The sequence below is a fragment of the Ahaetulla prasina genome, chromosome 4, assembly GCF_028640845.1.
Source record: "Ahaetulla prasina isolate Xishuangbanna chromosome 4, ASM2864084v1, whole genome shotgun sequence".
Taxonomy (NCBI): domain Eukaryota; kingdom Metazoa; phylum Chordata; class Lepidosauria; order Squamata; family Colubridae; genus Ahaetulla; species Ahaetulla prasina.
In genome coordinates, this window is record NC_080542.1 from 7,930,959 (window position 1) to 7,943,720 (window position 12,762).

Below are 12,762 nucleotides of genomic sequence, written 5' to 3' on the forward strand. Positions count from 1 at the left end.
TTCAATAGCCTTCTGGGAAGCCTTTGGTGTTTTGGCCTATAGTAATTCCTCTAGGATATAATTGTCTTATTTTGATGAGGTAATAAGTAGCTGATAGTTCAGCTATTTTTTTTAATTAGCCAATGCCAACAAAAGTAATATAAGGGACATGTGCAAGAGAATATATAGTTAATTGTTATAATTGTAGAAATAAATACAAAGCTTTTCTTTTTCAAGATGACACATTTATTTTCTACCAATTTTTCACAAAATAAAATATGAAGAAATCCAGCAGGTATCAGTCATTTATTGTAGGTGTGTTTTCAGAGGAGTAACTACGTAGAAACTTTTACACCCCTGCTATAACATATTCTAAATATTTTTTTTTCTTTTCCTCGAATTAGAAAGATTTCAAACACAGAGGAGTTATAGACTAAAAAAAGAAGCCTACATTTTTGCTGAAACACCTTTTACTCATATAAGAAATTTTGGGGGAACTGGCAAAGATTATAAAAAGGGAAAAAAAACCACCTTTTACAATTGTATGTCATCAGGTTTTATACAAGGATGTTCCTTAATTTTCAATTCATAAAAGTGATGAACTATCTGGGACACCAGGCCACCAATTATGAGATCATCAGCTCTACATGGGACTCTACATGGAGCTGTCCTTTAAAAGTATCCATAAGCTCCAATTGTTTCCAAATGCAGCCACTCGTATGGTTTTCTGCAGACCCAGTTTTGTCACCTTTCCTGGAGGAGTTGCATTGGCTGACAATTTGCTAATAATAATAATAATAATAATAATAATAATAATGATGATGATGATGATGATGATGATGATGATGATGATGATGATGTTTTAATTTGTATACCGCCCTTCTCCCGAAGGACTCAGGGCGGTGAACAGGTGAATAAAATACAAATAGAAACATACACCATAATTAAAACAACCCTTAAAAAACTGATTCGATATGCCAGAGAATTTAAAATACCATTACACCCCATAAAAATGACAGGAATTTAAAACCCACAATTAAAATATTTAAAATTTAAAATCAGGCCAGTTCAGCCATATGAAATAAATAAGTTTTAAGTTCGCGGCGAAAGGTCCTAAGGTCAGGTAGTTGTCGAAGTCCGGGGGGAAGCTCGTTCCACAGGGTAGGAGCCCCCACAGAGAAGGCCCTCCTCCTGGGGGCTGCCAGTCGACATTGTTTGGCTGACGGCACCCTGAGGAGTCCCTCTCTGTGGGAACGTACCGGACGATGGGAGATAGAAGCCGGCAGTAGGCGGTCCCGTAAGTAGCCCGGTCCTAAGCCATGGAGCGCTTTAAAGGTGGTAACCAATACCTTGAAGCGCACCCGGAAAACAACAGGTAGCCAGTGCAGTCTGCGCAGGATAGGTGTTACGTGGGAGCTCCGAACCGCTCCCTCAATAACCCGTGCAGCCGCATTCTGGACTAGCTGAAGTCTCCGGGTGCTCTTCAAGGGGAGCCCTATGTAGAGAGCATTGCAGTAGTCCAGACGAGAGGTAACGAGAGCATGAGTGACCGTGCATAGGGCATCCCGGTCCCGGAAGGGACGCAACTGGTGGATCAGGCGAACCTGATAAAAAGCTCTCCTGGAGACGGTTGCCAAATGATCTTCAAAGGACAACCGACCATCCAGGAGCACGCCCAAGTTGCGTACCTTCTCCATCGGGGCCAACAACTCGCCCCCGATAGACAGCCGCATCTGTAGCTGACTGTACCAAGATGCCGGCATCCACAGCCACTCCATCTTGGAGGGATTAAGTTTGAGCCTGTTCCTTCCCATCCAGACCCGTACGGCTTCCAAACACTGGGACAGTACTTCGACAGCTTCGCTGGGGTGGCCCAGGGTGGGAAAGTACAGCTGAGTATCATCTGGGTACAATTCAAGGTGTGTTGTGACTCGTCCTCCCTCCTTTCCTCAGCCGGGCCCCTCCCGTCTCCAACCGGGCCTTTTATCAGACTCCGAGTCTGATAACGAAGATGAATGGCCTGTCATTCCTCCAGCCCCCGGCCCTGGCCCCAGGCCTGGAGAGGATTCCAGGAGTGAAAGGAGTAGCCGAATAAACCTCACTCATACAGCGTGTGTTCCTTTGGCTCAACCTTCAGAGCAGGAAGCCAGCCAGGTGCTGGAATTACTTGGGCCTACTCCCTCTGACCCCTCCCTTTCCCAGACGCTGACAGCAGATCCAGCTGAAGACAATTTAGAATTGGGTGGACCCTCACTTCTGGAGAACTGAGAGGCGATGCCAGCAGAAGGAAGGGTGGGGCAGGCCTGGATAAATGCTGAGTCATGGAGCCACACCCCACAGCCTATATAAAGGACCTGATTTTGGCATTCCAACCTTGAGTCAAGCAAAGTCTTATCTAGTTTGCTGATACCGGACCCTATCACTGAAATCACAACTTGGACTCCTGCCTGCCCTGATAAACCTCGAAGGAACTTGGCAAGCTGCAGAGGCTTCGTTGCCAAGTTGGTTATGGATTTCCTTGACTCGTTCATCGGAGTGGGGGTGGGACACGACAAGGTGCTGGTTGTCACCTCTAAACTCTACATGGCTTGGGACCAGTTTATTTGAAGAACTGTCTCTTTCTGATCACATTCATGGGATCTAGTGGAACAGGGGGAGAGGGATAGTTGTGGGTCCTCTCACTTAAATCAGGATATCTGGTGTCACCCAGAAGAAGTCTCTTCTTCATGATGGCTTCCTCCCTCTGGAACATCATCCATGCTGAGATTAGATTGGTCCCCACTTTGACCCTCTTTTCCAAAGCCCTGAGCACCTGGTTCTGTCAATGGGCCTGTGGAACCCAGCATGGGTTGGAACCTATGACGTGGCTCAACCAATTGATTGTTATCCCCAGTGGTGTGTTTTTATTCTTTGCATATTGGGTTTTTATTTTTTTTAAGCATCTCAGAGACGCTGAAAGTGATTGGGTGGCCACATTCATTCTCTTAAATGTTTATTTATTTATTTATTTATTTAATTTTGTCATAACAATATACACAAGCATAACAAGCATAACAAGCATAACACAAAAGATTATATAATGTATAAACATATATACGGGGAGAAAACAAGGTAGTATAAGCATATATATATATATATATATATATATATATATATATATATATATATATATATATATATATATATATATATATATATATATATATATATATATATATATAGGGGAAGAAACAATAGGACAGGAACGGTAGGCACGTTTGTGCTCTTATGCACGCCCCTTAGAGTCCTCTTAGAAATGTGGTGAGGTCAACAGTGGATAGATTTTTAATAAAACTTTTGGGGTTATGAGAAGAGACCACAAAGTCAGGTAATGCATTTCAAGCATAGATAATTCTGTTTCATAAATCGTGTTTTCTCCAATCTAATCTGGTGCGGTTGACATTAAGTTTAAATCTGTTGGTAGCTCTTGTGTTATTGTAGTTGAAACTGAAGTAGTCATTGGCAGGAAGGACATTACAATGGATGATTCTATAAGCTAAACCCAGGTCCTGTCGAAGGCGATGAAGTTCCAAGTTTTCTAGACCTAGGATATCAAGTCTGGTGGAATAAGGTATTTTATTGGTTTCGGAGGAGTGAAGAACTCTTCTTGTAAAATACCTTTGGACACGCTCAACTGTATTGATATCGGATATATGGTATGGGTTCCGGACAGGCGAGCAGTATTCAAGAATTGGCCTAGCAAAAGTTTTATATGCTCTGGTCAGTAGCGTGGTGTTTTTGGAAAAGAAGCTACGTAGAATTAAGTTAACAACTTTTAGAGCCTTTTTTGCTATATAGTTGCAGTGGGCTTTGGCACTTAGATCGTTAGATATAAAAACTCCAAGGTCTTTGACTGGGTGAGGGTCATCAGTGAGGTAATGTCCATCAAGCATGTACAAATAAAACTGCTTCCAATGTCTGTCTTCCAATGGTTTATTCAAGGCTTCTCCTTAAATTTCAATTTGTAAAACTGGCAAACTATGTGGGACATCATGCCACCAATGATGAGAACAGGAGAAGCATCAGGTGCAGAGAAGTACAGAGTAACTAGTTTCTGTCTGAATTAGGGCTGCACTTTCATTATAAATTGGGCTCCTTGTCCTGTCCATAGAATCAATCTATCTGTTTAGCTGTCGGTCCATCTAGCCATCCATCCATCCATCCATCTCTCTATCTCACTTTCTCTATTCCTCTCCATCCCTCCCCCCCCTCTCTCTGGATATCTAGCTACCTAACTATTTAGCTATCAATTTATAATAAATTATAATAAAACATGACAGTAAAGATACTCTTTATGGCATGGAAATGTCAGCCTTTTGTATAGATCATTATGCATTTACAAACTGGGTGGAATTTAGTTAATGATGTCATCGTACATTTTACATCTTTCAATCCCTTTCACTTGCTATAGCAGGTTTGTTTCATTTTATAACTTTATTTTATTTTATATTTTATTTTATTTCAGTGCTTCATTTCCATTTTATTTATTATTATTATTATTTTTACAATATATAACACTTTATTATTTTTACAAACAACCAAAGGCAGCAAACTTATCCAATATATTGTCCTTTTTATTTTTTCGACACAGCAACAACCCTGCGAGGTAGAGTGGGCTGAGAAACAGTGTTTGGTCCAAAGTTACCCAGCTGGCTTTCATGGCCAAGGAAGGACTTGAACTCTTGGTCCCTTGCTTTCTAACGCAGGCTCCCTACCCACTAAACCAGGCAAAAATCCCTTTAAATCTAGAAATTATAGAGAAACCTCAGTGAAAGAAAGAGTGTGGATTGCAAAGGCACCAAATATAAGGTTCTTTCCCTGAAATGTTATAAAAACCACCTTTGATATTAGGGGAGCCAGAAAGAACACATGATATACTAATTTCTCTTTATGAGTTGCTCCCTGTGGTTTAGCTCAGGCCGCAAAACAATGATGTAGCATTTTGGCAGGAATATGCATCCCAGTAATGCAGCACCAGAGGCCAAGATGGAGAAGACCTCCACAGCTACCATGGCTTTTCCTTTGGTGCTCAGATAGGCTGGAAAGAAGGAGATCCATACACTGCAAAAAGCCAACATGCTGAAGGTGATGAACTTGGCTTCATTAAAGCTGTCAGGTAATTTCCGGGCAAGGAAAGCCACAGTAAAGCTGGCAATAGCCAAGATACCCATGTAGCCCAAAACACAGTAGAAGAAGAAATCTGAACCCTCATTGCACTGTAAAATCATTTCTTGGAGTCCTGATTTCATGTCCAACTCAGGGAATGGGGGAGATGTCAACAACCAAAGTATACAAACACATACTTGTAAGAGAGAACATGAGAGGACAATAGAAAAAGCCAATCTTTTCCCCACCCATTTCCTCATTTGAGATCCTGGTTTAGTGGCCATGAAAGCCACAACCACAGTGATGGTTTTAGCTAGAACACTAGAAATGGCCACTGAGAAAGTGATGCCAAAAGTTGGTTGTCGGAGAAGGCAGGTCACTTTGCCAGGTTGGCTGAGGAAAAGCAAAGAGGAGAGAAAACAGAGCTGAAGAGAGACAAGGAGGGCGTAAGTGAGGGACCGGTTGTTGGCTTTGACAATAGGAGTATCTGTATACTTAATAAAAGTTCCAAGTGCCCAAGATGTCAAGAAGAAGAAACAAAGAGCTGCTGAAGCTAAACCAATTCCTAAAGTTTCTTCAAAGGTTAGAAAGACCAGCAATTTCAGGATACATCCATTCTTTTCTTTATTTGGATAATGATCTTCTGAACATTCAAAACAGTCATCCACATCTGAAAGGAAAACAAAGGAATTTGTCATCTAGACCTTTCATACTATTCACATTACTTTCTGAATGGGTGACTGTTGCTATTCCTTTTGAATTCCTTCCATTGGTTATCAGATTGATTATGTTTCTATGAAAATTCAGTTTTTCCTCAAATGGAAAATTTAAGAATGGCATAAAACAAAGCAGAAATGGAAGGAATATTATTCTTTGAAATGCAACCCTTTTTATCATTTTAAATTTTATTGCAATCTAGGCCATTTGGACTTTCCCCATTTCTTTTCCAAAACATGGAAAAAGAAACTGTGGAGATATATGTAAGTCTATAGTAACAGAGTGTACTGACCTGAACAACAGATTGTGAGTCACAGCGAATAAAAATAAATATTCATTAATAACTAGTTATTTGCACACTAAGGTAGTGTAGTACAGTTTGCTTAAACGTACTTATTTATTCAGTATATGGTGATGTTACATTAGCCAGGAGACTATAATGTTAATACAAAACACATTTATTCATTCAAGCGGGACTGGCATAACTAGTGTTGGATTTTAATTGGGTTTTCTTACTATTTTAAAATTTTAAATCTAATTTTTAACTATCAGCCTTTATAATTTGCTTTGTTTTAATTGTTATCTTAATTGTATATATTTTGTTTTTTACCCTTGGCTGTACACCGCCCTGAGTCCTTCGGGAGAAGGGCGGTATAAAAATTTAATAAATAATAAATAATAATAATAACAACAACAACAACAACAACAACAACAACAACAACAACAACAACAACAACAACAATAATAATAATAATAATAATAATAATAATAATAATAATAATAATAATAATAATAATAATAATACAGACTAGTACTTTGGCTGCCTGAGACTGCTAGCTCTGTTTGTCTATGAAGATTCTCAGTCACCCAGGTTTTGGTTGTCCCAAAGGAGCTTTTTCAAGAGGCAACTTGACTTTCTTGCTTTTTCTTTGAATATGTTTCGCTTCTCCTCCAAGAAGCTTCTTTAGCTCTGACTGGATTCTGGGGAATGGAAGGATTTGTATTCCTTGGAGACAGCCGGTCATTAAAAGGCACCTTTGAGACAACCATGACCTGGATGACTGAGAACCTCCATTGACATTTAGCTATGCACTTTGGGATGAACACCCTTCAAATGGTATGGAAGTATGAATGGATTTCCAGCAAAAAACATGCAGACTACAGGAACCATTTGTGCTTCAGTTTGAAAAGCAAACAACACAGACTCATCCCCAAGAGCCTGTGTCTGTCTTCAAGAGTGAAGGGACACAGGACAGAAAGGAACAAAGCTCCGGAAATCACAGCTCCACAACTCAGTCCTTTCAAGAAGGCTCCAAACCCATTTGCACTACTCAAGTGACCCTGAGGACACAGACAAACTTCCAAGTGGCCTCAACGACTCTCTACAAGAGTGCAAATGACTAGCGGTCTCCAAGGAATATAAATCCTTCCATTCCCCACCATCAAGTCAGAGTTCAAGAAGCTTCTTGTATGAGAAGTGAAATATCTTCAAAGGGAGCGAGCTAGCTCTGCATCAGAAAGAAAGTAGTTTTCCTGCAGCATCATATGGGACCATGTCCCTCACCCAAAGCTGTGTCACAAATGGACATCGCAAATGGGAAATGCAGTGCAAGCAGGATTCTAACCGTCCAATGAAGTGCCAACTCATCTCCCCACCAAAGTGGTACCTATTTATCTACTTGCATATAACATAGTTTCAAACTGCTAGATTGGCAGAAGTTGAAACGAGTGATGGAAGCTCGCCACACCACCCAGTGCTAGGACTCAAACCGTTGGAGCTTAATGACCTCCTCCAGCGTCATTAAGGCATTGAACCACCACTTCTTTTTGTTTGCTTAAATCAACCTAATGAAAGCTTCCTGGAATGTCTAACCTACCCCTTTGAGTTGAAATCTTCCCTTCTGGACATGGAACACAGTCATAGCAACAGAATTGTTTTCCTTCAGCCTCCTTCTTCCAGTATCCAGGGGAACAATGGTCATTACACAGAGAAATGGGAAGAACCTGGGGATAAACATAAAAGATTCTTGCAAAGGGAGATTTTTTTAAAACAATTATTAATCCTGCAGGATCCAATCTGGGTCAGTCACAGGGACCAAAGGTTGACCTGTGACCAATTCAGACTAGATTCTTCAATATTATCCTGGGACACCTTCATTTTTGAGTTATTAGTCACCCTCTTTTATTGCTGTAAAGAATCTTTTACTTCCCAGAGGGCTAAGTGAATATTACCTAGCTGGATTTATATTAATACATTAAAAGTTGTTGAAATTACAATGATGAGGAAAAGGGCCTCTTTGAAAAAGGCAAGTGAGTAAATAAATATGCAGGATGATAATGTTATGGAAGTAAGGCAATGTCCATAATTTGAAAGTTAATTGCAACCAGAAAGAAAACCTGACTTTTACATTTGAAGATCAATTTGATTGATGCTTGGTCCTGGGCTATATTTGTTCATAGTATGCCATTTTTTTTTACAAACATAGAAATCAGATTTCTAAAGAGGCTTTGCTCAATATGGTTCAAGAGACCAAGGCCTCTATCTGGGATCATAATAGCTCAAGATATAGTCCATTAAATGAGTCCATGCCTGATTAAAAGCTGGGTGCCAGACAATCAGATCTTCATCCATGAATAATTCTTTGCCTGTTGGGGAACTTGGATCTATTTTTCCGACTCTAACTCTTTGAAAAGACCGATTGGGAAATGTGATGAGGTTGATGATATCAAATCCACCCATTACTTCCCCTTTTTCATTCAGGGAAACTTTCTCTCCAGCTGAATTGTTAAAAGAAATGCCATGTAGAAATGGATGGAGCTATGTGAAGGAGAATGAAAAAAAAAAGAGAGAATTGAAAGGATAATACAGGTAGTCTTCTATTTACAACAGATTGTTTAGTGATTGTTTGAAAATGCAATGGCACTGAAAAATGTGATTTTTGTCCATTTTTCAAAATTGTGACCTTTGCCACCTTCTGATAAGCAAAGTCAAGGGGGAAGCCAGGTTCCCTTTACAGCTCTATTACTTAACAAGTCAGTCGTTTCTTGATGTTCATAATTAACTGGAATTCACAAGCAGAAAATATTAAGACTTTCTGCTATAGGTTCAACTGGTAATTCTATATCAAACTGGTCACTGAAATAAAAGAAGTGTCCAATGCAGAGAGAATACCTGCCAAGGCTGCAGATGTGGAAGGTCAGTTTTTTTACACATCATAGTTTTTTTCTTATTGGACCCCGATATGAATAGAGTCTGCAAAGCATGAGCCACAGCATAAACAGCATTGTAGACACTGTAGCTGTGGCCAGTCATTTCCACTTCAAACATGGGCCCAGGAAGATCCTCTAGTTTCTTTTCCACTGGGCATTGCCTATTGGACGTTTCTTGTAATTTTGATTTTGAGAATGAACAATCAAATGATTGTTCCCAGACGTCATGCAGAAACCCATCTCTGCAGCCTGAATGAGGTTTGATGGTCTGAAGAAACTCCTTGAAACCTGCAACTGCTCTTGAATGAACACTGAAGGAAATAGCCCCGTGGAACATATGGAGATCCCACGTGACTTGAAAGCCTGAGAGCACAAAATCAATCTGTGCAGTCATGATCCACACCTTTCTCAATAATGAAGTTTGCTTGTTTTCAGGATCGGCTGCAAACATGACACCTCGGAGCCACATAATTGTCCCTGATTCTCCATAGACAAGAAATGCGGTGGTGTTGCTATTCCTCAAATTAATAACAATACTTGAGATTATGCTATAAAATTCACCAAGATGTTCTATGTGGATTAGTTGTGAAAGCCTTTCTATGAACGATGAACAGATTCCATTTTGTGAAAGTAAGGGCTGCACTTTCTGTAAGAAACGCTCTCCATTGTTGTTATCCATAGTAAAAATCCCAACCCATGTCCATCTGAAATGATGAAGCAGTTGAATGATTCCAATGTATTGATGGTCCTCTTTTGGGACCATGAAATAAAGTGAAGAGTGTTTGCTAGTCTGAAACTCCTCTTGGGCTAATGATCCATATGTCAGCTAAAATAAAGCAGAATAATACTCTGTTGAGTCATTAGCTCAAATCTGATTCTGCTGGATCTAGTTTTCCTGTAAAAGATATTCAAAGAAGGAATTTTTCCTCTAGTTCTTTTGAAATATTAATATAGAATGGAATTTCTAGAAATTATTTCAAATATATTATAATAGTTCATTTGTTTGCACAAGATGAGTGTGTGCTCCATTCAAATCTTCCCCCTATGGTATGGAATGGAATGACTCTAGATTCTACGATTGGCATTGCAGCTTCTTAAAAGAGTGCTAAGTATTATGCCTTAAGGTCTGTAGAACGTCTTAATACAAACCTAATACCTGATTCTCAGTAATTCTGCCATAACAACAATATATATATTTTTTCCTGTTCATCTCCTCCATACTGACCTGTGGAATCTTGTAAAAACTTACAACTTCAGCTATATTAGATGATGTATCGGAACCTAATCCTCCAATGATAGCCATGAGGTTCTTCTTGCAATCACATTTGTAGTTAGGGACAAATTCCTGGGATTTGAATAGCAGGTCCAGAGTGGTGCGATAGGTCATCCTTGCATTGATGTAGCTGTCATAGATGTGGAACCCAAGAGTGATGTTATGTAAGATCTGAGGGTCTTCGTTGATCTTCTTCACAGCAAAGGCCAAGGCAAGGAGGTGTTGGTAGAATTTGGTTATTATGCTGAAAATAGATTAAGCACACCTTTTCAAATTATTATTATTATTACTGTTATTTACACAAAATGACAGTATACACAGCAAACGAGATAACTATGTTGGATTTCGTATCACAGATCACTAGTCGAACACTTCCCAAGCGTTTAGGACTGCGTGATGTATCGGCAAATTATGCGAGCATATCCCAGTAAGGAGGCCTTCTGTAGCTGACCAATGGTGATCTTGTTAGCACTAATTGCTTTTAAGTGCTTGCCTAGGTCTTTAGGCACAGCTCCCAGTGTGCCGAGTACCACTGAAACCACCTGCACTGGTTTATGCCAGAGTCTCTGCAATTCGATTCTCAAATCTTGATATCTGATGACTTTTTCAAGTTGTTTCTTATCGATTCTGCTGTCACCTATTATGATGATGATGATGATGATGATGATGATGATGATGATGATGATGATTTTAGTCTGGTACTATTTGTAACTGACAACTGGAAAACTTGTTTCTGGCTGAAGTATGAAATAATTTTGTAATCTGTCCAAATATATATTGCACACAATCTTTTTTCTCTATATTTTTTTTCTAGAAAGTTACTCATCTTAGTTCATGGAGTTTTTATTTCAGCATTCATTTTAACCTAGAATGTTGTGGCTTGTTTTCTCTGTTGATTTCATTTTCTAGGAACTTTACTGAATTAGAAAGAATTGTAGATTAAGGGTGAGATTCTATCTAAACCCATAGATCTTGTTTATCTGAATCTTTTCAGTTCTGAAGGAATATTCTATGAGTTCTCATAATTCTAAGTTCCTCCAGAATCAATATCTAAGGTGTGTGTCCACTTTGGATGCAAGAGAAATATTAAAACACATTTACTCTATCCTATCATTCCTTACCTGTTCAGTAAAACAGAATGCCAATAGATTTAACTAAGTTCCAATATTTATGTCTATGGAGATTCTCAGCCATCCTGGTCACAATTGTCCCAAAAGTGCTTTTCCAAAAGGCAACTGGACTTTCTTGGGTTTTTTCCTTTGAATTTTTTAAATTTAATTTTATTTTATTTATTTGTCACAACAGTATATATAAGTATAAGCATGAAATAACCATACAAATTGGATACAATCGAAGGGAACATTAGGACAGGAACGGTAGGCATGCTGGTGCTCTTATGCACGCCCCTTACAGACCTCTTAGGAATGGGGTGAGGTCAATGGTAAATAGTTTTTGTATAAAAAGTTTTTATTGGTCAAAAAAGATTTATGCAAATACATATCAGGTATGGTAAATTTTCATTTTTCTTATACATGATAAGAATTTTACTCAAAATTTTAAACACATACAACAGCCATATGGCAAGCAGGTGATACGAAGTAGCTAAGTTTCAATCTTACATACACAATAAGGAAGGGTCAAGAATAATCAGAATATCATACGAAAGAGAATAAGGAAAACCAACACAATACCAAATATCTTTGTCACTTCCTAGTTTTGGATCTCAGAACTCTGGGCTCAGCCTGACCCAATTCCAGGGCCGCAATAGCGGCAGCCGCCTCCGCCCCATGGTCTATAACCTCCCCTTCTTCAATTCCTGGGTCATCTAAATCCAGGAGGGCTTTGTGTTCCTCCACGTAGGCCGCAGCCTCCGCAATTGTACTAATTTTTTTCGTAATGCCCTCCCGGAAAATCATCTATCCTCTGGCATCAGCCATCTGAAGCCCACTCCTTCTGGTACAATTTGCTTGATAAAAGTAATATTTCTTTCTCATTTCACGTACCTGTCTGGGAATCTGCCTCAGAATGGCTATCTCCTGCCCCTATAAGTCAGTGCCCCACTCCTATGTTTTCTAAGAATTTCATCTCTCGTCTCTCTTTTCACAAATTTGACATGAACCTCTCTAGGAACTGCATGCGTGCGTGCATATTGTGAATTAACTCTATAAACTCGATCCACATCCCAATTCATAAAATCAACACCTCTCCCAAGAAATTCTCCCAACAGTTTAGTCACAACATCTCTCAAGTCTTCTTGGTCCACTTCTTCCAAATTTTGAAACCTAAGGAAATAAGACATTTTATCCATCTGTAGTCCAAGCACAACATTGCTTGTCGTCTCCCCTCTTTTCTGCACTGCCCGCATCTCACCCTCCAGACCTTCCACTTTCTGCTTATTTTCTGCTGAGACTTGTTGAGTATCCTTTAAATCCTTTTGG

The 12,762-nt window shown here is 39.4% G+C and overlaps 1 protein-coding gene across 1 annotated transcript; it reads right to left on the reverse strand.

Moving 5' to 3' along the window:
* Nucleotides 1–4,895: 4,895 nt before the first annotated feature.
* Nucleotides 4,896–9,814, reverse strand: LOC131197800 (vomeronasal type-2 receptor 26-like). Its single transcript, XM_058182307.1, has 4 exons — nt 9,014–9,814; nt 8,432–8,659; nt 7,719–7,845; nt 4,896–5,794 (listed from the first exon to the last, which is right to left on the reverse strand). The coding sequence occupies exons 1-4, from the start codon at nt 9,812–9,814 to the stop codon at nt 4,896–4,898; spliced, it is 2,055 nt and encodes a 684-aa protein (XP_058038290.1).
* Between the last annotated feature and the right edge of the window lie 2,948 nt (nt 9,815–12,762).